The sequence below is a fragment of the Leptidea sinapis genome, chromosome 19, assembly GCF_905404315.1.
Source record: "Leptidea sinapis chromosome 19, ilLepSina1.1, whole genome shotgun sequence".
NCBI lineage: Eukaryota > Metazoa > Arthropoda > Insecta > Lepidoptera > Pieridae > Leptidea > Leptidea sinapis.
The window spans coordinates 1,092,840-1,118,303 of record NC_066283.1 but is presented as its reverse complement, the minus strand read 5'-3'; the positions used below and the strand labels follow the sequence as shown (position 1 = coordinate 1,118,303).

The following is a 25,464-nucleotide window of genomic DNA, read 5'->3' as shown; positions in this document are numbered from 1 at the left end:
TTAATACACCAAAATTGTGCAATGGTACAAGATTATGCGTAAAACAAATTTTGAACAACATCATTGAGGCAGAAGTTCTCACTGGCAAAGAAAAAGGAAACTTGGTTTTTATACCAAGAATTCCAATAATTTCGAATGATTTACCATTCTATTTTAAACGGTTACAATTTCCTGTACGATTAGCTTATAGTATGACTATCAATAAGGCGCAAGGTCAGACGTTCCGATTTTGTGGAGTTAATTTAAAAGAATCCTGTTTTTCACATCGTCAACTCTATGTAGCTTTTTCACGCGTAGGACAGAAAGAAAATTTATTTGTTTATGCACCAGAATGCAAAACTGTAAATGTAGTATATAAGAATGTATTTCAATAAAAATGTTTAGGATATCAGTTAATGTTAGATGATAAAAGATATTAATGTCTACTTAGTCGTAAGATTTTAATGTAAAAATAAGTAAGATCAATAAATTAATAAGAAAAAAGAAAATGTGTCTTTTATGTGAAAAAATTGTGAAGTAAGTAGTGATAGATTATTAACATTAACAAATAAGTATACAATTAAAAATGACCCAGCGAAGCGGGTATTCATAGCTAGTCTGTATTATAAAATAGCAACTTACCTACTGATTATGGTCTTTTGACTTTAGCATTGGGAAATATTTTTCAGAGCTGGGAGCACCGCTTCTACATGTCAGAATAAATAATACGGCTTTGGATTTGTCATCCCGTACCATTAAATAAATAAAAAAAAATATAAATAAAAGTTCAAATTTCAAAATACGTCGATTTTTTTTTTTTGGCGGGAACGAGTGAACGAAGGAAGGCGCGCTTATACAAAAAAAATTGTTTAAATTATTGTTCATTGTGCATATATTTTTCATACTTGTAAATTGTTTATCCTGGTTTATAAATATTCGATTTTTGTATATATAAATTGTTAAGTGCGCTTCCCCATCGCCATGGGGAAGCGTACAGGTAAAAGGCCGAAGAACGGCCAGAGCGACACAGAACCAGCAGACGAACTTCCCCTATCCGAATCCTCGGTATCTGACGCGGAGGTGACTGAACGTCTCGTTGTAAGAAGAAAGGATAAAGAGAAGTATACCCCTTATAGAGCGACAAATTATTATAGGTTGTACGACGAAAATTCAAATAGGAAGGAATTTATTGTATTTCTCAATTGCAAGCAGGGTGAAGTCAAAATATCAAACAAGGACAGGTTGGGTCTGTCAAATGGAATCAGGAGGCATTGCGTATCGGGTGTGTTGCACCTGAGGTCCGTTAATGCTTTTAAAGTTGGTGTTACCTTTGACCTGCCTAACAATGCGAATGTATTTTTAAAAAATGAAAAGTTACTTAGCGAGTTGGAGATGGTTGCCTCAATTCCGGCTTCTGAAACGGAGGTCACTGGAGTTCTTACTTCTGTTCCCACTGATTACTCCAACAAAAAAATTCATCAATTAATTGCATCGAGTAAAAAAGTTATTGCTGTGAGAAGGTTCATGCGGCGAGTAAAGGACCCACAGGGTGTTGTCTCCTTTGTTCCAACGCAAACTGTTGCAGTCACATTTGCATCAACGTTGTTACCTGAGTATGTAACACTTGATCACTGGAGGCATGAGGTTAATGTATATGTACCCCCTATTAAACAGTGTCTACGCTGTATGAAATTTGGCCATATTGCTAAATTTTGTAGAAACAATGAAGTTTGTTCCATATGTTCTGTCAATCACAATATTAAAACGTGTCCAAAAACTTTAACAAAATGTGCCAACTGTGGTGGAGATCACATAGCTATCTCATCTACCTGTCCTCTGAAAAAACAAAAAATTGAAGAAAACAAAGTGAGGTCCCGTAGTGTTAGATACTCAGATCTCTTCAATGAATCTGCTTTCCCTCAATTAAACTCAAAGTATATTAACACACACCTGAGCAATCTTATAAAATCTGACAAATTTATGAACCTCTTGGTTGAAGCAGTTTTACAGATTTGTACGAATAAAGATAAGTTAACTATAAATTCAAATAGTATTAAGGAAATTCTGAATAACACTTTTAGAAAAAAGACATCTAGTTAATTGTTATTATGGATACATTGAATATAGTGCAGTGGAACGCTCAAAGTATTATTAGTAATAGGCTTATTTTTACAAGGTTTTTATATGAAAATCATATCCATATTGCTATAATTTCGGAAACTTGGTTAAAACCACATCAGTATTTTTTAATAAAAGGCTGTAACACAATAAGGAATGATTGTGGTAATAAACACAATGGTGTAGCAATTTTTATTCATAATAATATCACATTTTCTAACATAAATACATATTTTGATAGTGCTCTACAAAATGTTTGCATTAAAATTAAAATTAATAACAAAGAACTGAGTATTGTGAGTTTTTACAGTCCTTCCAATTCAAATCCTCCATTTAATAAAAACAATTTAAACAGTTTAATTAAGTCTATTCCAGAGCCAATGATATTTGCAGGTGATTTCAATGCTCATCACATGTTGTGGGGATGTGTTGATACATTGCCTCGAGGTAAAGATGTTTTAGAGGTTATAGATGAGAATGGTCTTGTTATTCTGAATAATGGTCAAGCTACCACAATAGGATCTCCATCTTGGCGTCCTAATGCTCTTGACTTGACTTTGGTAACTCCATCATTGGCTCTTTTATGTGACTGGTCAGTTATTGACAGTCCTCTGGGCAGTAGTTATCATCTCCCTGTCATAATAAAAATGGCAGTAAGTAGTGATAGTAGTACTTTGCAAAACACATTATGTAATAATCTACATTTGCCCACTCACCCTAATTATAAGCAGGTGAATTGGAATATGTATAGTAACTTAGTTGTTTCTTATTTGGATGATGTTAAATTTGACACTTTATCTTCAATAGATGCTTTTAATTCCATTTGTAATATTTTACTTTCTGCTGCCAAGCAGTCAATCCCTAGCTGTCTGTTTTCCAAAAGTTCTAATAGTAATAATGTTACTAGTTCTTGTTCACAAAAATCTTTTAAATATTCTTGGTTGCCTTGGTGGAATCAGAAGTGTACAGAAGCAGTTTTAAATGCTAAAAATGGTTACATTAATTTTAAAAACAACACCACTGATGAAAATTATGTGGAGTTTAAGAGATTGCGGGCTTTAAAGAAACTTATCTTAAAAAGTGAAAGAAGCTGGATAGGCTTGTGCAATTCATTTAATCGTTGTACTCCTTTGTCTTCAATTTGGAAATACATGCGCAAATTTAACAAAACTTACATTCCTGACAGTGTGTTGAATGATAGTTGGATTCCAGATTTTCTACAAAAGTATACTTCTGACTTTGTATCAAATGAGTTAACTAACTATGTAAATGTTGTTAATGATAGTAATAAATATTTGATAGAGCCTTTTTCTTTACAAGAACTAAAATCCGCTTTATTTACTAGAAGAGATACATCTTTCGGTCTTGATACCATTCCATATATTTTACTCAAAAACTTAATTGCCACAGTCTCAACATCTTTTTAAATATTCTTAATCGCCTATGGAAGGAGAATACTATTCCTGCAGAATGGAAAACAGACTGTTTAATCCCAGTTTTAAAGCCAGACAAAAATAAAATGTTACCTGACTCTTATAGACCTATAGCTCTCACGTCTTGTGTTGGGAAGATATTTGAGCAGCTTCTAAAACGTCTCGAGTTCTTTATAGAACAAAATTGTCTTTTGCCTAATAATCAGTTTGGTTTTCGCAAAGGTCGGTCTTCTAGGGAGAGTATAGCGCAGTTACAGCTTGATGCGCATCAATGTTTAGCAAGTACCTACCTACCTAATCAGTATCTTTTGTCTGTATTTTTTGACATCTCAGGTGCCTTTAATAGTGTAAATATTGCCGTGCTTTGTGACGAGTTATCAATGTTAGGGATACCAGGTAAAATAATAAATTGGATGCAATTCTTTTTGACTGACAGAAAAGTATATGTAAAATTTAATAAACATTTGTATGGACCACGATTTTCTTCTCTAGGTGTTTGTCAGGGGGGAATATTGTCTCCTTTAATTTTTATTATGTACATAAGACGATTGAACCTTATTTTGGGGCCAAATATAGTAAACCTACAGTATGCAGATGACTTAGTCGTCTATGTATCGGGAGTTGATCTGATTAATTTAGCTACTATTAATAAAGCACTTGTAAATTTATATCAATACTTTTCTTATCTTAATTTAAATGTAAGTCCAACCAAATCAAAAGTCTTTGTGATTGGTCGTAAACGCATCATATTGCCTCCCATTTTATACAATGGCATTCCACTGCCTATTTCATGTGACATAAAATTTCTAGGTGTAACATTCACTCCAAAACTTTCTTGGAAAAAATATACAGATAGTGTTATAATTAAAGCGAATAAAGCTTATAATGTATTAAAATCTTTGTGTGCAACGTCGTGGGGAGCGGACCCTAAAATATTGTTAATTTTGTATAAATCGCTTATTCGTAGTCATTTTGAATATGGCTTTCATTGTTTCGCCGCAGACAGCAAAATTGTTAATAGTCTGGATAAAATACAAAATAAATGTATGCGTACAATATTGGGTGCACTTAAAACTAGCCCAATAGCTGCTATGCAAATCCAACCACCTTCCTCCTTTGTGTATTAGATTTAGTTATCTTAAAGAAAGATTTATTTTAAAGCTCTATAGCTTGCCGACGAACAATCTTCTTAAGAATCTTATTGCTTATCAATCGTCTTCATTTCAGAGACAGTTGTTTATCTTGCAAGATTTTTCTTCATTTTTTCAATTTCTACAAGATTTAAATATTCATCGGAATAATGATATACTTCCCTGCCATGCTGGTTCTTTTCGATGTAAATATTCTGCAATTAATGTTGTAATAGATCCAAATTTAACTTCAAAAGAGGAGGTTCATGTATTATTGTCAGAATGGTCTAATTGTAAATTTGTTTATACGGATGGCGCAAAAAACAATAATAATGTTTCTTTTGCAATCTACCTTCCTGAAACTAGGAAGGGTATTGGCTTTAAGATTCATAGATATGCCAGTATTTTTACTGCTGAAGCCGTCGCTATTCTTTTTGCTTTAAAGCATATTAAGAAACAAAATCAACTTAATAAGAAGTGGGTAATAGTTAGTCATAGTATGAGTGTGTTAAAAAGTTTGTCAAATAACAAAATGAGTGCTAACATCAATTACCTCATTTTTGCTATAAAGGAATTGTGGTTCGAACTATGTTTAATCGATATTAAAGTGGATTTCGTTTGGGTCCCGTCCCATATAGGAGTAGCAGGAAACGAAAGCGCTGATTTTCTAGCTAGAACTATCATTAATATATCCGATCTATCCCTATATCCTGATTGCAAAGATCTAGACATTAACATACCATATACAGATATAATAAGTAATCTAAAACAGCGTATGACTCTTCTTTGGGGAAGATATTGGTACAATTGTACAGAAGTTGAAAATAAGGCTCATTCGTATACTTTGTTAGATAATCCCGTTAATAGCACACCCTGGTTTTGTAAGTTTAAAAATTACGCTCACAGAAAGTTCTATACTACAATAACACGAATGCGTATTGGTCACTATCGATTGAATTTTCATCTTCATCGCAAAAAAATTGTCTCCTTTCCTTTTTGTGACCATTGTAATAAGCAACAAGATCAGTCTCTGGATCACATCTTTTTTGATTGTTCGTCCTTTGGCATACAGCGCCTTGTGCTGATGGATGAGCTACTGGAAATATATGGTGCACCCAATATAATCCCGCTCTCAGTAATAGATCTATTAAAGGACACATCAACTTATATATCCTTGTATAAATTTGTATGTAGTACTGTAAATACATTGTAATTTGTAGATACATACGTTGTAAATTTGTTTATAATTATGTAAATACGTTATAACTTGTACATATATAACTAGTAATAGCATAGCGCAATTCGCGAACTGAACAGATAATGTAAATAGGTAGGTATTATTCTAAAAAGTTATGCAAATTACACTGGATTTGACTTTAAGAAAAGGGGGAAATTATTAGAGACTATATTACTAGATTTGGACTTACTAAAAGGAAAATATGGAAAATATTCTTTAGAGAATTATACATTAACGGAAATGGTAAAATAACTGATGACTTTAAGACTGGATTGGATTTGATGAAAGAAACTACTATAAATATTCGCTATCGAATATACATAATTGGAAAAGGAAAATGGAAATGATGTAAGATAAAATGAGAAAACTGGATTGGACTTTTTGTAAAACAAAATAGTGAAAATAATAAATACCAGAGAAATGAAAATACTAACGACAAGGCAGTAAGGCCCCTGGCTATAGCCTGTTCGAAAGAACGAATTATATATTAAAAAAAAAAAATTCAAAATACGTCAAAAACATGTTGATTTTGATATTTGATTAGAATAAAATTTTAATCAATGAAATGAAACCTAACGGCGGTGGTTTTCTTGTAATCGAGTATAAAACAATTTAAATGTTCTCCTTTTATTGTATTTTGGTTTGACCTGATGGTGTTGTTACCCTATGCTATATATAAAATAACAACAACAAATGAATAAAATGATTTGATTGTTGATATTGAAAGACAATTAATATTAGTGGTTTTAAAATAAATTTGAATGATTTAAAGTACTAACTAAGTTATTTTACGCGTGAGAGTTTTATTATGTCAAGCTCTGATTCAGACGATGAGAATATTGTAAGATATGGTACTCCACTCGAGCCTTTCGAAGAAGGTGAATATTATAGCATTACATTTAGTACTAATCTCTATTCTTTGTTTTATGTATGCTTGTGCAAATTACTAATAAGATCCAAAAATATATTGATATAGTGAAACATAACAGTAAATTTTATAATTTTTTAAAGATGAAATACCATCAAAAAGAAAGTTTCAAGAACCATCAGATCAATATGCTGTCGATGCTCATGGGCGACGACGTTTTCATGGAGCATTCACTGGAGGCTTCTCAGCTGGATATGGCAATACAGTTGGTACATTGGAAGGATGGACACCATCCAGCTTCAAAAGCTCTCGGAGTGAAAAAGCACAACTAGCTGTCAGTATAGTTGCCATTTATACTTTTTATTCTAAAGTAGAATTGAGCAAAAATCCTTAAAAAGTATTTAATTAATCCTGCCACATGAAGGTGTAGTGTATAGTATACATAAGTATTATTATAATTAAAACTTTTTGCCGTGCACTATAAAGTGTTAATATTGACTAATAACATTTCACATTAAAATAAAATTCTAGATGCACATAATAAGTAAAATAATATGATCTTTCTAATGATGTTCAGGTTGTTTTTAGTTGTATTAAATTACTCATACTTTTTGAAACATGAATGTATGTTTCCAGTTTAAAATAATAATAATATAACTACTTAATTTTGGATTGATTTTTTTTTTTAATATTTGAGTACTTATTAAATTAAAAAAAAAAATGTTTTTTTTATCAACAAAATCTCAAATTAATTGAACAGTTGGTAGTTTGAATCAAAAACCACCAGCCAATATTATTAAAATGAAAAATGACTAATTTGGTTGTTCTAGAAATAATTGCCTAATGTTTATATGTTTGTTACCTTTTACCTCTACTATTTATGGACTGGTTTGATTTATTTTGTGTGAAAGCATAATGTACATTAGTCCTGTAGTAAAAGTTCAAACCTGATGTTGGTCTATGTCGAGGGAACTCCTCAAACAACATCAAAACGAGCATTTGAATAACACACACACACATACTCACGCCTTGTTTCCGTCGGGGTAGGCAGAGACAATAGAATGCCATTTGCTTCTATCCTTACAAACCTCACGCGCTTCCTCTACATTCATTACTCTTTTCATACATGCTCGCCAGTTGCCGGTGCTTCGGACCTCCCCTTTTCTCAAAACGTCACCAACTTGCCCACACACACTTGCCTTATATATTTGATGCGTAATTCTTATATATTTCATGCTTTTTTATAAAGCAACAAAAAACTGGCTTACTCGAAACTTCTTTCGTTTCAATCCTCCTGCCTCTTAAACAACAAGAGCATTATTCAAGTAATGCGATTACAAGGACAAATACCTTTAGGGTTTTGGGAAAAAAAAAAATCCTAATGTACATTAGGCCCTCAATTTTACTTATCAAGAAAAAAACTGAATACAAGCCATCAATTAAATCTTATATCTATCAGTGTGACTCTGAATCATTATTTAGGCAGATTACAATTTATGGAAAACTACTTTAAAATTTACTACAACAGCTGGTCATAAAGATAAAGCCTTTATTTCTAGACACTAGTTATGAAGTTGAACATGTTTATATTTTTTTCCTCTAGTTTTTAACAATGTGTCTAGCTTGTCCACAGACATAGGCCTCCTCTAGGACCTTCCAGTGCTCTCTCTCCCGCGCTTCTCTACTCCAAACTGGTCCAGCAACCTTCTTTATGTCATCTTCCCACCTTAGTATCTGTCTGCCTCCTTTCTTTTAGCATCTCTCGGGTACCAATGGGTGAGTTTCTGTGACCACAGCTGGTCATAGTAATGATCAAAATTCATTAAGAAAAGTATCAAACCTTATAGGGTGTTGAGAAGATAGGAGGGAGCGAGAGGGTGCATGTTGTAAAACCACCACTTTAATAACCACACAATAATAAATGAAATATCAAATTTCACTAGCAAGAGAAACATGCATATACTTTGGTCTTTGCATATGTACATGTATTTTAGAGGAATAATAGCATTTCATCATTTCCATCTTTAGAACCGAAGACCTGAAGATTTTATGGATGATGAAGACCGAGGAGAGTTTGGTATTGCTCCTAAACATGTTCAAACACATGGAGAATTCTCCGGTCAAAAGAGGTCTCGACCAGCAGTAGTCTCCCAAGGTCCAATACCAGGTATAACATATCTATTTAATAAAATTAAAAAAACGAATGTATATGTATAATGCCCTTGAATTACTAACTAAATTCTGTTTTTTTTAAATTTGATCTGATTTACAGTTTGAACATTTAATTATTCTAGTCCAATTTTATCAATAGGAATAGTTGATGAATAAATTCATAGTTGATTGATTATTTTAATTTGCTTATGAATTTCAATGAACATCTGTAGGTGAACCAGTGTTAAAACAACTACTCCGTCCTGTCCATGAGACAGCAGCTGTAAGAATGCTTAAAGCTATGGGGTGGAGAGAAGGACAGGGTACAGGAGCCAGACTTAGAAAGAGAGAGAAGAAGAAAGCTAAAGAGGAACATAGAGTATATGGGTGCTATATACCTAAGGAGTTAAGGGAGGTAATGCAAAAATTAGACTTTAGTAGTCTTTAATGAATTAAGAAAAGAAACAAGCATTCAATCACCTCACTGTACCTGATCATACTCTCTTGCAATACCAGAGATACAGGAGCGCTAAATAATGGCACAGTAGAGGAACACAATTCATACAAACAATTTGTTAGTTTTAAAGTGGTAACCATTAAGATTTGAAAGTGCTACATCTCAAGTCAATTTCCTAATATGCTATTATTGGGGTTGAGCAGGTTATCAACTGTAAAGTAGATCCTGTAGATGTAGCCAGTCTGAGAGTTGAACAAGACATATCAAGATTTACGAATGATATGTCACTCGAATGGTTGGCTCAGTGGAAGAGAGCTCAGATGGAACCTGAGAGGTCCCGGGTTTGAGTCCCGCATTGGTCATACATTTTGGTTACAAATTTAATTTGTACCATTCATTGAAATGTTGATGCATATTATAGTTAGTGGCGTGTGGTAGAATTTACCTGCAGGAACCGTGTCAAACAGCTTTTCAGTACACTCCATATTTGATACATTCTACAGCTGGTCATTCTTTGGTTACTGTTACTTTTATCAAATCTACCTACCGATATTAGAGTTGGACTAGCATAATAATTATTATGAAGGGGGCATAATAACAACAATGTGAGGTTGCCGGTGTGTGAGATGTAGATTTAACAATAATTTTCCTAAAATAAAATTACTGAAGTAGGCGTTATTTTTCGCCAAACTCTAGCCAACATCTCCTGAGGATGCCTCGTGTAGAGGCGAAACACGTGTCGAATTGTTTGAAGACGAATATTGGCGGAATAAATACTCAAGAAAACTCAAAGCATTTGGATAATAATTGTTCTGCTAGTCATTTTCGTAAACAGTCTTCTAACAAAGTCTAGTCCATTCAACCCCTCGACCACAAGAGGGCAAAAGAAAATTTTAATTAAAAGTATCAAAAGTCATTAAAGTGAATTAAGTCTGGTAGAAGTATTAAATATTGTAAAGTGATACCTATTTGATGAAAGCACCTCCATATCATAAATTTTTTCTTCTACTATAATAAGTCAGTTGTTCCTTGCTATTTGTTTAATGTAATCAGCCCATCTTTTCTCTTGCTTGGTAGTATCTACATGTGCAATTGACATATCTTATAACATTTAGGAGGTTGTGAGGTGGTTCAATCTCTTTCCCTCTTTTAAAGATATGGCAGGTCCATGCAGCATGTTTGTGAACAATAGCTGTTTTAGGTGAAGTGGCGATCTTGTCATTGCAAACTCGGGTTTTGTTTGTAATAAAAAGTTTAAATTTGTCCTCTGTAATAAGTGCAATATCCTACATATTGCACTTATTACACACTCTTTTGAGGTTATTTATGATTTAATTGCTTTTTTTAACTTAATTGTATATTTTTTTATAAAATCCTGAAGAGTGGCAGTGAATTTCTTGCCTCTTGTCTCATTAATGTTCAACATTTCGACAGTGGTAATAAATGGTAAAATGTATTTATAACTTTGACATTCAAATCATATCAATAAGTAACACTTATTGATATGATTTAATAGTTGTTTAATATTTCAGCACAATCAACAACACTCTGATGACAGCTCGGAGTCTGAATTCGAATATGACACGCTATTTGCGCCAGACGACTATGAGCCATATGTTCTACAACATAAGAGCAATAGATTTGGTCTTGGATATAGCGGCTTGAGCAGACATTCAGTGCTTGGAAACTTGGCGGGGGAATACGGAGAGAAAGAGACAAGGAGTCACTTAATAATGAAGGATAAAGGAAGACGGGTAAATAGTATTCTTTGTTTTATATGCTGGGTTCGTGGATTGATTGTTTAAGCTGATTCGTACAAATACGATCCAGCACTGTGCAACACTAATGTGAAAGTGCTTAACCTAAACTTGACCTTTATGTGACTCTTTTGAGCACACAAAAACTGAATGATTAATAAGATCCAGTGAGCATGTTCTACTTTCTCCAAATATACTGTAAATAACGATTGTAATAACTATTCATTATAAATATACTCATTTTAAGCCTGTTTAATTAATAATATTCATTAGTAATGCTGCTTTTTATTAAGTATAAACAAAATATAATAGAGTAAAAGTAAAACTAATCTTCTGCCTCCGAAACTTTTTGTGTACGTCTCTGTACAAAGGTCTCCAACTGCCATTCTCCTCTGTCATTAGCCAATGCCTTATTTGTCATCAACCCATCATCGTATGCCCGGGCCTACTTCGCTTTCTTTTTTTATTCCCTGTATACCAGTTTATTAAAGTTTTTGACCATATTTCTTGTAGCCCGACTCTGATTGCATGTCCTGTCCGTTTCTACTTTATATATATAGTTCTTTGAATTACAAATTATATGTTTGCTTAGGTGTTTTGGTAAAAATAACGAGTTATGAGCGCAGAGTACATTTTTTAAATTCGTTCTTGCGAACAGGCTATAGCACGGGCCCTTACTGCCTCGTCTTTAGTATTTTCATTTTCGGTATTTATTTTCAGTATTTTGTTTTACAAAAACGTCAAAATATTCTCATCTCATCTTTCATCAATAAAATTTTCCATTTCTATAATTTTTCAGTATTTTTTAATGTTATTAACAACACGATTCACTTTCCTCTTAAGAAGTAGCAACATTTTTCGAATCTTATTATGTGTCAAAGTGAGCACTTTGACACATAAACTATCCAGTTTAGATTGAAATATTACCTCATGAACGAACTAAATCAGTTTGCGTTTCAATTTCTTGATTTGACGTCAACCTAAAATGGATAGCTCCAATGACGTCGTGGTACGAAATAGCAAAGCAGTTCATTTTAGGTTGTCAATTGAATCGCAATAAGAGTTCATGGTAGGCCCGCAGGTCACACAGCGTGTGTGGCAATTCTTTGAAAGCAAAGAACTGTTTTCATAAAGATAATTTATATATCACCTACTGAATTTTTATGCATGCCTAAACAATGAATGTTTGACAATTATGAAATTTATGTCTATGACAAAACAGGAACAGTTAGTAATAGGATCATGATGATGGTTGTTTGTCCGTCAAGAGAAGACCTTCCAAAATCAGTTGTCTTTATAAATCATACTCACCACATGATTTTACAATTTTATTTAATGTGTTAAACATTTTTCATACATAATATAACTCTGAAACATTGCCGCGGATGCAAATTTATTAAAAATCAACCAATTTTCAAAATAGTTTTTTCGCAGACCTTTCGCTATGTGACCCTGATCCTTGACCATCCTAATTTTTATGGAAGCTGCCAAGCCAATAGCTATGAAGCGATATAAAATGGCAATCTAACATTTGCATAATATGTTATGTATTTACAGGTATCAATTCGGGGCCATGCGTTTGGTGTGGGGGCCTTCGAAGTAGATGATGAAGATATTTACGCCGTGGAAGATATGTCACACTACGACTTCACCTTAGGCGATAGCGACAAGAAACCGACTAAGAAAACTGTTAAGACAAGTAATAGTGTAAGTTTAATATTTTCTTTTTACTAGCAACGGGTTGTGGGTCTGACTGTACCTAACGGGAACATTGCATATTTTCCAATATCTGTCTTGAATATTTAAATAATAGTAAGCTTTTGTATATGTTCCAAACAAATGCATTACGAAATTCGAAATAATTGTTAAAAAACGTTTGTGTGGTTACTACATAGGTCACACTAAAAGTTATGCACTTCTAGCTATTCGTAGCTATTTGAATTTCGAATGTTATATTTTTTGTAACTTTGCAACCTTCTTGGTAATAAAAAAAAACAAGTGGCGGGAAATCATTTGTCAGTTGTTTTTTATCACACATGAATGTTCTGCGTACGCAACGAAAATGGAATTAAGTCGAAAAGATTTCAAAAAGCGATGATTTCTTATGATTTTAAAAGTTCTCTCTCACCGCAAGACTGTGTCTTCAAAATGCTTTTGGGAAATAAGCACCTTGCGTGCGGCGATGGTTTGCTTAATTTGAGAGAGGTCGGGTTTCTTTACATGACGAATTTCATATCCTAATTTGAATAAAAATATTTGAATTTGATAATGAATTTGGGCGGAGCAGAAACGAGTGTAAAAATATTGAGCAACGGAGACTTAACACATTCACAACCTTGGATTGGTCAGCAGGTCTCAGTAGCACTGTATCGTAATTTGTTCTGTAACAGGACGTGTCGCGATCCATAAGCTTTTCAGTTTCAGTTTCTGCTCACACACGTACAGTCTCTCACATAGTACGTGGATTCAATATCTCCACTTTAGTCTATTGTTAAATCCATTGCATTAGGTTAATTAATGTATTTGTGGATTTCTTTTTAAATGTAAGCTTATAATTGTCATCATAACTACGCAGCCGCTATATATACTTATATTATTATGGCACCTCGAGAAATTCTAAACTAAATTTAAAACTTTTTAACCAGTGGGAGGCTCCCTTTGCACAGGATGCCAGCTAGATTATGGGCACCACAACGGCGCCTATTTCTGCCGTGAAGCAGTATTGTGTAAACATTACAGTGTTTCGCTCTGAAGGGCGCCGTAGCTAGTGAAATTACTGGGCAAATGGGACTTGACATCTTATGTCTCAAGGTGACGAGCGCAGTTGTATTGCAGCTCAGAATTTTTGGGTTTATCAAGAATCCTGAGCGGCACTGCATTGTAATGAGCAATCCGTATCAATTACCACCAGCTGAACGTCCTGCTCGTCTCGTCCCTTATTATCATACAAAAAAAACTAAAATTGTCAACATAAAATAACATCCAGCTCTTAGACAATGTTTTTCGTATAACATTTCAGGTATTGCCCGGTTTCGTGAAGGCCACCAAGCCGTTTCCCCCCGTCCCGTCGTACCCTCCCCCGATGTTGCCCCGAGGGTACGTCCCTGCCCCGGCTGGTAACAAGCGCACCCGGTTTGACGCCACCACCGCGAAGCAGCGAGATCAAGGTAATAATATGTACATAGATAAGAGCAATAATGACATGAGAGTGGCTCAGGGATTGGAGTTATTACTCCGCTTATAGGAACGAGTCTTTATTTGAGATCACTTTTAGAACTTCGCAGGTCTGCCGCTGTTCCTCTCGTCGATGGCGGTGCCCTCAGCAGATCACAAGGCACGGAACACTAGTTCTCTTCTATCTTCTTCTTCTCCTGGATCACTTTCCACTTTGCACTACTTTTTCTTTTCTTCCTTCTTTTCTTTATTACTTATTTGAAGTCTGAACTAGAACTGCCGTAGGCCTGGCTTAGTATGGCTTATATACCCCTGGATCTGTTCTATTTTCAAAATAATTCTCCCATTCCATATTTAAATTTAAATTTTACTTGAAATCTCTTTTAAACTATTTTTATCCTGCTTACACATTTTCCACCCTTTTTTCTCTGTTCGATATGATCCTGAACTTACTAGAAATTCCATACACTGGTAGGTCTATCGAACTACAGCGTCTGAAGTAAACACTTATCCGCTCAGCTACGAGTATTGCTGACGGAGCTGTCGAAATTGATATGCCTTGAATTTTGACTACTCTCGTCATATACGTCGAAGCGTTGCTACGCGACAATTTTCGTTACTGATATAGATAGGCAACTCGGCACTTTAAACTTTCTTACCTGTTAGAGATATCTGGACGCTGGATAGTGCAACTTTTCCTATGTGTGTATTGTGTATGTCTACATGAATGCGTGTGTGTATTTATCTAAATACCTACTTTATTACATTAATTTTTCTATTTACTATTTTGTTGTATAATTTACTTCATTTAAAATAACACTTAATAAAGTATAACTAAAAGTACTCAATAAGTATAATCAGGACAGTTTTTTAGGTGGAGGATGGTGGTGCAATGATGAAATCGCACCAATTACAATTACCTAATTCATTATACCTCACTTATTTTCTGGACTTCTGGCCTTAACCATAGAGAGAAACGATATTGGCGGCGGTGATCACCATCAGTAGGCCTGTATGGCTAAAAATCTGTTTTAAAAGTATAATATAACCTAAATAACTTACCTACTAAGGTATAATACTCGTATAACCTTTAAAACATTTTGTTCAGGATTAGGTCGCCACGAGCTTACACCTAAGGCAAGGGGGGAATTATTAGGAGAAACTCCTTTTACACCAGGACAGGCGATTAAACAGAATGAAGAAGTTACACGAGAAACTTCAACAACATCTTCGATAAAAATTATAGATTTTACAACAGCGGCAAAAGTTAAAGATGTCGCGACGCCTACGACAGCTGAAAATGACTTCATATCGATAAAAGATTCCGGCAAAGACTTTAAACCGGTTTTCAAGCCGTTCGCCAGCGATCCGAAGAAGCAGTCCAGATATGAGAGCTATTTGCAGGATAAGAATAGTTTAGAAAGAGATGGCAGTATAGACAACGTTAGTAAGTGGGAACGAGATAGGGAGATGTTGGAGTTTGAGCAGGCGGCCAAGTTGTATAGGCCTTTGAGCGGCGTGATGGGGGATAGGTAAGATTAACTTCTTTTGTGTTGTTTTTTAATTGGGCATGTTATAGATTGGATTCGGTGAACCTGTGTACATCAAGCCGCAATCAAAACTAATATTATTACTTCACCAGTGGGAGGCTCCTTTGTACCGGATGCCGGCTAGATTATGGGTACCACAACGGCGTCTTTTTCTGCCGTGAAGCAGTATAGTGTCAGCATTATTGTGTTTCGGTCTGAAGGGCGCCGTAGCTAGTGAAATTACTGGGCAAATGAGACTTGACATCTTATGTCTCTAGAAGACGAGCGCAGTTGGACTTAATTTCAGAATTACGTTCCAAACCACAAACATGTCGAAATTGAGTTAAGAACACAAAATTGGTTACATGATTCATATTAACGTACTGACAAAAAATGGCAGCCCGACTATCACTCTTTAAATCACATCATGACTTAGTAGCCCAACCCACATGTATGGAATACACTAATATTTATTAAACTTTAAACACTTGAATTGAAACTTTAATTGATGTTTGTGGATTGAAACGTTTTTGTGCAACTACGTCCAATTGTAGTGCCGATCGGAATTTTCGGGCTTATCAGGATCCTTGGGTGACAGTACATTGTAATTAATCAATTACCATCAGCTGAACGTCCTGAACATCAGGTGGTATGTAGCTAGGCAGGTAAGTCTAATTGGATTGTTACAGCTATACAAATGATTTAGGCCCTGTTGTCTCGCCAAAATTTTGAGCGATTTTTTTTGGCGAGACAACACGTCCTGAGGATGCCTCGTGTAGAGGCGAAACACGTGTCGAATTGATTTTAAAAACAAATATTGGCGGAATTAACACTAAAGAGGGCCTAAATCATTTGTATAATTATGGATTTCCGCAAAGTAACGCCTAATTCAATAAATTTTCTTGTTACAGGTATAAATTTTCGCTTAATTTTAAACAACAGCTAAGAAACTTTTCGCCGGTGCCCTATTTATATATCATTGTTTTTTGTTTATTACAAATACAGTGTGAATTGTGGCGATATTGGTTCCCAATGAGGAAGTTTAAGCTCACTTACTACTAAACCTCAATATTTGTATTTTTCTGTATATTTTATTACTGAGCAGTTACAATTACTTTTATATCCATGTATCGTATGGTAATCGTTTGTGTGTATACATACGATTACTTCTATACCTATATTATTTTAATTTTTTTGCCTTTCTATTGTAGGGGGGAAAATATGCATACACTAGTTTTTTTTCTAAGCTCAATATGATGCTGTTGTCATTTGCCCATTTTATGAAATTTACGAAAGTGTCTACGCGCATAGTTACGAAATTCTTCGTTGTGTATACTTGTATAGGTAGTAGGCACCTGCGGTACTAATGTGGGAACACAATTTACCAGCAATTTATACACAATATGAATACCAAAAAATAGTTTTAGTTCTTATTATTAGGCTCGGCTTGACGATATTTCACTTCTGTTGTGCGCGGGTGAAATATTACTTTGTTAGTTTTACCAGTGTTTCTTCATCACTTCACATTGAGGACTCCACAGTTGAGGCGGATATAATTTAAAAGCCTTTCTTGTTATTTTTATTCTAGATTCACACACGCATTGCTACCTGACGATGCGTTGAACCCATTAACGGCGGTCGCCAGAAGTTCAACCGATTACGGACTAGTCACCGCCGAGCAAATCGCAGCCGCGGAAAAGGGGGCATTTGGAGTGATGACGCGACGTAAGACTGAGTGGCGGCCGGAGTCTCTGGTCTGCAAAAGATTTAACGTGCCGGAGCCGGGAGGAGAAAGGTATCTAAAGCCGTCATCATTAGGGTAAAGGGTTTTTAATGGGACAAACCGGCAGGTTCACCAGATGTAAAGTGAGAACCGCCGCTGCTGGACATCTGCAACATCAGAGGTGACAGACATGCATTGCCGGATTTCCTTTCGTGCGAATATACTGCATGTTTGAAGGTCCCTGCAGTCAGCAGATGATTGAACAATTGTAGCTGTGCGAGGGAAAACGTTTCTTTCATTTCGGTTGTGTAAGAAATCAACTTTTTGCAGATGAAATTTCGTTTTTATGAGAAAATAAGCCACTTAGAATTTTGTCTTATCCCAGAAACTATGAAACATGATAGTTATAACAGTTTCTGCAACTTCCTTAACACAACACAACTCTCTAACATGTACTATTATTTTCACAGAAAGGAACCCAAGAAGGATGAAAAGGCAAAAGTATCGTACTCGATATTCTCGTACATGGAGTCATCTGTACACGATAAAGACAGCTTCACACAGGAACAAAGTAAATTTAGTGGATCCAAATCAATTGCAAGTGTATCAACACGAGCTGATAAACCACCTGAGAAAGTTCCAGAAACTATTAATAAGAGAATGACAGTAGCAGAGCTATTTATGAAAGAAGCAGAAAAAGATTTAGAAAAAACCGAGGGAGTCAAAGTTGAGGAGACAATAGAGAAATTCGACAAAATGGATTTATATAAAGCTATATTTTTGAGTGACAGTGAAGAGGAGGGCAATGATTTCGTCGATGCGCCGAAAAACGTGGAAAGAAATACATCACCGCCTCGAGGTATATTTGCGAATATAGATTTCGATGAAATTAATTCATGGCGGAGAAGTGATGATAAAAATACAGCCGGATCAAATACTGGTAATAGTGAAGAAAAGACTAAAGTGGATGGAGATGGTGAGAAATCTAAAGATGACCATGTTAATGATAAAACAAAAACGTCTGATGCATTAGAGGAGTATGGGCCAAAGATTCCTGAAAATTTTCAGCGGTCGGAAAATCCAGTGGAGATCAGGCCTAAGTTTAGAAGCAAAGATGAGAGAAAATATTCTTCAAGCTCCGACTCGTGGGTCGATGTAACAGAGCTGAAGCCGAAGAAACATAAGAAAAAGAGCAAAAAAAACAAGTCGAAGCATAAAAAGTCTAAACATAAAAAGAAAGATAGATAGAATGATAAGTTAAAATAGGTCAATGAAGAAGCAAGATATTTAAAGACAGAAAGGACTCAAACCACACTTTGGTCAAAATAGGGTGAAGTATGCCATCATACTCCTGAAGGTTTTGACCTTCAGGAGTATGATTCGTCTGACACATAGTGAAAACCCTATTTTTTAAATTTACACGGAATCTTTTTTTTACATTTATTTGGAAGATTATTTAGAGCTGAAACTTCCAATGCCTTAAAAGTGCCTTTGTGTGGTTTGCGTCCTTTCTGCTTAACTACGTCCGATTGTATATCGAAAACAAGTGTCGTAGTAATTTTGAAATTTATTTGTTACATATTTGACTTAATCTCAATTTAATAATGTTAGTATGACTTATTCTGCTCTATATAACATAACCAGATAACATCAAATTTCCCCAGTGAGCTCTATCTTAACTAAATTGCCTGCAGTTAAAACGGCTCTTTAGTTAAACATCAAAACATAATTGGTGTTATTACAAAAAAATATACGCGTGTTGAACACTTATATAAAAAAGTTGTATTACAAACCCGTGTCTTTTTTTTGTTAAGCGCCAATTTTTTGACGTCGCTCAAATAGTTAGACATTGTTTAACAAAACACGTGTCTGAGCCATGCTTAAATTATTATTTGTATTAACACCGAATATGTTATGTTATGTTATACTCCCGAACGATGCAATAATTGTAAGCTGTTATTATATTAATAAATATATGTATATTGTTGATTTGACAGTTTTTTTTTTTATTTTACTGAAATTTAAAAGTAAAACAATTTTTTTGATGTAACGAGATTTTGGCTGATTTAAAATCAAAAATATTTTATATCATAGGCCAATTATATTACACTTGAAATATGATTTTTTTTTAAAAAAAGCTCATTCTTTTCAAAACAGATTGGGTGTTACAAGTTCTTATTTCAATGCAATTTCCAAATCATTTCAATTACAATATATACAAAGTGATGCAACAAAAATACTCAAACGTCACATACTAACACCCATATTCTAAGTCGTAAACTCACGATTTCCTCGACTCGACTCAACCTCACTGAGGGGTTTTCATATTCACAGTTGTAATTTTTGTCCTTACCTCAAACACCTTCCTCACTCGAGGTGAGTTTGAGTCGAGGAACCAACTGTCAAATGTAAGGTTGATCGCCATCTACCTTGAGGAAGTTTATAAGTAATTGTTAGCTACAAAAGACATTATTTCATTAATTTTTTATAATGTCTTTCGAAAGTTTTATTGAATATATGTACGATAGTCCTTACGACTACTTATCGCGACGATATTTACGAGATGCAGAAAATCCGATGGAAATTTATGATGAAAATGAATTTCGAATAAGATTCCGCTTCACCAAAAATATTGTGGCAAGCTTTTTGCTACCCGTGCTCTTCCAAAATACTGGAGACAGCAATCGTGGATTGCCGATTCCACCCGTGATCCAAATGCTACCAGCCTTACGATTTTACGCAACTGGAAACTTTCAAGTAAGTATTCTTATAACTTGTCTACATTCATAAAATTGCAATACAAAGCTTTGTATGTATACATTTTTACTTTAATCGGTATTTTTACAGATTGTTTTCGGCGACTTGCACCAAATAAGTCAATCAGTCGTTTCAAAGATTGTGGCCAATGTATCGAAAGCTTTAGCTTTAAAAATAAGGCGCTTCATTAAATTTCCTGACGTCCCTGAGCAAGCTAATGTGAAGATTCAATTTCATCGTGTTGCTGGATTTCCTGGGGTTATTGGATGCATTGATTGTACCCATATTCCAATAAAAAATCCAAACCGACAAAACGGCGAAGTATTTCGCAATCGTAAAGGTTGGTTTTCAATTAATGTGCAAATAGTATGTGGCCCTCGGATGGAAATATATGATATCGTAGCACGCTGGCCTGGATCTGTCCATGACTCTAGAATATTTAATAATAGCAGGTGTTATATGAGATTTGAAGAAGGGGAAATTGCAGGTTTACTGATTGGTGATAGTGGTTATGCACAGTCACCATACATATACATGTATGTATACACACTAGTCCATAATCCACAATCACAACCTGAATTCAAATATAATAAGGCCCATATCAGTACTAGAAATATTATAGAAAGGTTTAATGGATATGGAAAAGAAAATTTGCATGTTTGAATAGAAAACTGCAAAATAATCTGTCAAATACATGTAATATTATAGTGGCATGTGCTGTGCTACATAATATTAGTATTGAGACCAATCAAGAAATGATTGAACCCTTAACCAATCTTGCTGTAGTTCCAGTACCTCACACTGGTGATACAGCATGAGGTAGTGTTATAAGGGCTGCATTTATAGCAAGACATTTTAGTTAACACCTACATCTTATTATGTTTTTATATATACATTTTTATATATGTTACTTAATTTTTTTAAATGTTACTTTAAGGAATATTTAAATATTAATCTTTACTATTATTGTTCTATTAATAAGTTTGTTAAATACTGTTCACAACTAAATTTTTGGATGATTTATAAATGAATGAATACTAAGCAATAAAGTTTTTTATTACACAATAGAATTGAAATAAACATATACATACAACCTAATACTAAATTAATTATCAAAATTTTTTATTTTTAAATATTCTTAAACTTAATTCAGCCTCTTCTCTTTTGGCTCTATTGCAGAGGAGAAGTTCCTCTGCAGCTTCTCTCTCAGTTTTGGCTTTGAGAAAAATCTCCTCTGCTGCCTTCACCATCCACTCCTTCTCAGCTATTCTGAGCTTATGCAGCTCCACTTCCCTTTTCTGAGATTTTCCATATGTTTGTTGACGGATATGAAATTCTTCTTGAATCACTCTGGTCCGTATATTTCTTGACTCTGAAATGTAAATCATATAATAAGACCTATATTGTAAATGTAAAACAACAATTTCAGACATTTATTGTTTTTTTTTTTAAATAATAACAATAGGCCTGTGGTCTCCGTCTCTCTAACCATACCATTAATAGAGAACAAGTTAAACTGTTGACCCAGTCACTACCACTAACAACTGATAATAAATGTAAAGAGTTGCAATAAGTTATCTAAGCCCATCAACCAGTATTTAATCAGCATGGTGAGTTGAGGCTCTATATCCCCTATCTTCAAATAATAAGAAAAGACACCAGTGATGAACAGTCAGACATTAATTAAGTAGTTGATTATGGCAACTATTTTGCCTATTATAATGTGTTCAGGTATAACATTTATTTAATTTAATTGAATGTACATTCATTTTAAACTTTGACAAAATATTTTTATAACTACCTTGTGATGGAGCTGCACTATAATCAGTCAACCGGGACTCTGTCAAATGTGGAGGAGTGTTTATAATGTTTTCTGTAAAATTACGTATAACATTAATACTTAACAATAAACATAATATATAATAACATATTATTTTTTATAATTTTAAAAAGGTTGGTTATTTTACCTCTTTCTGACACATGTTCAACTGCTGGTACTTGAGATGACATGTCTAACAACATCACATCATCAATTTGGATTACTGCCAAACAGAAAAACAGTCATAAAAAATCACAAATGGCAATAAACTTAAAGCAGTAAGTACCAGAAGTACTTTAATGTTATTTACCTGCACTACAAGGTATGTTATCACAGTCGATTACATCTGCCAACTCCACATCTGTCTGTTCAGCGAGAGCATCCTCCAGTACAGGTACTAGGTATGCAAGCATTAGAGGAACCACCACCGGTCCTCATCCTTTCCCTTTTCTCTAAGGCCAACATACTTTTACGCCTGGTCCCAACATTTTTTAAGTTGAGCTTCAGTACTCTAAAAATAAAGTGATAAAGAAATAATTGCTCAAATGTTTCGTAAAGTTTGCCTTAAGTGAATATAATAGAATAAAATATATTTTCAACTACAGTAAGTACTTACTTTTGAATTCGTTTCTATGGCATTGTACTCCTCTGTTAGGCTAAGCCAGGGATTTTTTTAGCCACTGCGCTCCCCATAGTGGCTATCGAATTTAATTTGTATTTGATCACTAACTCCCGCAGACAAATCTTTTCGGCTTCATTGAAAAGCTGTCTTCCAGTTGCAGTCATTTTAAATAATTGCTCAATAAGGACAACACACGATTGAATTCACTTGTATACTGCGAAGCAAACAAAATATTTTCTTCTCCAAGCCACCCACTTCACAAATATCACAGTATTTTTTGCGCAAAACATGGGTTTTGTTTTCAAGTGCATTTAAGGAATTCGAATTACGCTGCGTTAATATTTGTTTATTTATGTGTTCGCTTTCATTTAACACTTCACTAATCACTTGACACAAGAAGTTGAAAGCCACAGATAAAAAATCGTCAATAATAAGGTTAGCATTCCTCCAAACGATGATGTAATTCATGAGTTTTACCTCGACTCACACTCATTCGAGGAACCTCATGAATTCCTCAAACTGACAACTATGAATACCAAACTTGAGTTCCTTTCAAGTCATTCCTTGAGGCCTCCTCGACTGAGTTCGAGTCGAGGGACTTTCGAGGTAACGACTTAGAATATGGGTGTAAATACCTTAAATGAGTACAGTAGATGCATCAATCCACAGATACCGTAAATACATAAAAGCATTATGCGAGTCTTTTATTGGCTATTATGTATATGTTGCAACTGTTGTGTAATGAGGGGTATTAAAACACGAATGTGGGTTTATCACACGAGGCGAAGTCGAATGTGATAATAGTGTCACATGAGTGTTAATACCTAATTATCAACAGTTGCATACAAGACTTTATCTACACCCATAATATGAATCCTCCATAAAAGATTCTGAAACAATTAGCTTATTGCTAAAATTAAAACAGCCAGTTCTAATAGTAACCTAATTTCATCCATTACTGATTATATTATATTTATATGATTATATTATATAATATTTTATATTACATTTTGTATAGTGCAATAATTATTAAAATTCACTTGAATAATATGTTCTTTTGCAGCTTTTAAAATATCCGGCGGTGTTCTGTCAAAACTTGAATCGCTCATTTTTTCAAGAAAAAGGATTCGAATAACCTACTGTTTTTTACGGCGCGAGACGTTCTGGTAATGTGGAACGCGCGTAAACGAAAAAGTTCATTTTTTGAAATTCATACAGATACGACGCATCGAGCAAAAATAATGTGGCTGTCTGTTGAAACTCTTTGCTCATGAAGGGATCGAAAAAAAACATAGGAGTGTTGTTATGAAATTCAGTACAACATTACAACACTCGTTTGGATGATGTAATGGTTATTAGGAAATTGGGTGTTTTAATATTGGCAATAAGCTTACTGTTTCAGAACCTTTAATAAAATATTTAAAACATGGGTGTAGATAAAAAAATGTAATAATTTAATTTTAAAATCTATACTTATAATAATATTATAAGGCTGCAGTGTTTGTTTGTTTGAACGCGCTAATCTCTGGTACTACTGGTCCGATTTGAATGATTCTTTCAGTGTTGGGTAGTCCATTTATCGAGGAAGGCTATAGGCTATGTTTTTTTTTTTTCAAAATTAGGGATCCGTAATAAAATTGCTATTTTGTAACACAAGGTGTAAAATCGAAAACCTATTTTTGCGTGCGCTGCAAAAACTATTGACAATAGAACAAAATGATGCACAGGCTATAATATAGGCAATATTTTATTACTTATAAAACTATCGCGTGAATTATACTTTATATGGCAAAACAACGTTTGCCGGGTCAGCTAGTAATTTAATAAAAGAAAGAATATCATTTGTTGGCACCAAGAATACACGATTAATATAAGTTTTAATTATCAGATCATCGTATTATCACAAAGTGCTGCTATATAGTAGGAGAGCTAGTGAACCCTCCGAGTAAAGGTTTGTCTGTCTGTAAGGCTAGAAATTCTTCTCTTAGCATCTTTCCCTCGCCTGTCAAGGACTTATGCTAGGCAGAACCGTCTGTCATTGTACCAACTTACATTAAATTTAAACTTTACACAATAAAGTTAAATTAATACATAATACACCTTTAGGTTCACCTGTCAGAAACTTGTGCTCATCGAAAACGCCTGTCATTTTTTTTCTGAAATTCTATAGCAAATAAGTAAAATGGTATAATAATTTTAAGCTTACAGGAACAAGTTTTTGGTCAAATGTTTCCTACACTTTCAAAAATATAGAGTTTGATGAGGTGCGGGGCTGAGGCGTGCCAGATGATGGTTATTGTTCTTAGAACGCTATGACTCCCCACCATAAGAATTTCTAGCCTTACTGACATACCGTTACTCGGAGGGTCCACTAGCACTTGGTCTAATACGAAAAGGTATTGTGATAACCAAACCCATGCGTCGAATGATAGGGTATGTGTAAACTGCATCAATTTGTGAAACTATTTATTCGTGGGATAAAAAAACAAAACGGTGTAGTAGTTTTTGAGTTTATCGCGAACAGACAGACAATTTTATAATATCTATCATCATAATCATAAACGCCGAGCGTAACAGAAAAGTGTGACAATTTTCTTTTTTTAAATTCTGCTATGCGTCGACAAAGAAGTGTGACTTCAAAAATGACCACATACGAGGGGAGGCTGCTAAGTAATCTACCTAACTATGAAAGAAAAGACTTTGATGGCTA

General features: G+C 34.4%; 2 protein-coding genes and 2 long non-coding RNA genes across 4 annotated transcripts; 2 read left to right on the top strand and 2 right to left on the bottom strand.

Annotated features, from left to right (window-relative positions):
- Window positions 1-2,275: 2,275 nt before the first annotated feature.
- On the bottom strand, window positions 2,276-3,826 carry LOC126969970 (uncharacterized). The gene is made up of 3 exons (XR_007730510.1): window positions 3,624-3,826; window positions 2,814-3,081; window positions 2,276-2,730 (listed from the first exon to the last, which is right to left on the bottom strand). It is a non-coding gene; the product is annotated as an uncharacterized LOC126969970 (long non-coding RNA).
- Window positions 3,827-6,453: 2,627 nt separating this feature from the next.
- Window positions 6,454-19,545, top strand: LOC126969862 (G patch domain-containing protein 1 homolog). Its single transcript, XM_050815440.1, has 10 exons — window positions 6,454-6,775; window positions 6,909-7,099; window positions 8,794-8,932; window positions 9,150-9,331; window positions 10,906-11,127; window positions 12,688-12,837; window positions 14,150-14,297; window positions 15,413-15,836; window positions 17,422-17,628; window positions 18,027-19,545. Exons 1-10 carry the CDS (start codon window positions 6,706-6,708, stop codon window positions 18,802-18,804), a joined length of 2,511 nt encoding a protein of 836 aa, XP_050671397.1. The 5' UTR covers window positions 6,454-6,705; the 3' UTR covers window positions 18,805-19,545.
- A 265-nt stretch (window positions 19,546-19,810) lies between these two features.
- On the top strand, window positions 19,811-21,295 carry LOC126969864 (putative nuclease HARBI1). Its single transcript, XM_050815442.1, has 2 exons — window positions 19,811-20,313; window positions 20,404-21,295. Exons 1-2 carry the CDS (start codon window positions 20,047-20,049, stop codon window positions 20,974-20,976), a joined length of 840 nt encoding a protein of 279 aa, XP_050671399.1. The 5' UTR covers window positions 19,811-20,046; the 3' UTR covers window positions 20,977-21,295.
- Window positions 21,296-21,351: 56 nt separating this feature from the next.
- On the bottom strand, window positions 21,352-23,379 carry LOC126969865 (uncharacterized). Its single transcript, XR_007730482.1, has 5 exons — window positions 22,749-23,379; window positions 22,443-22,643; window positions 22,281-22,355; window positions 22,115-22,186; window positions 21,352-21,685 (listed from the first exon to the last, which is right to left on the bottom strand). It is a non-coding gene; the product is annotated as an uncharacterized LOC126969865 (long non-coding RNA).
- Between the last annotated feature and the right edge of the window lie 2,085 nt (window positions 23,380-25,464).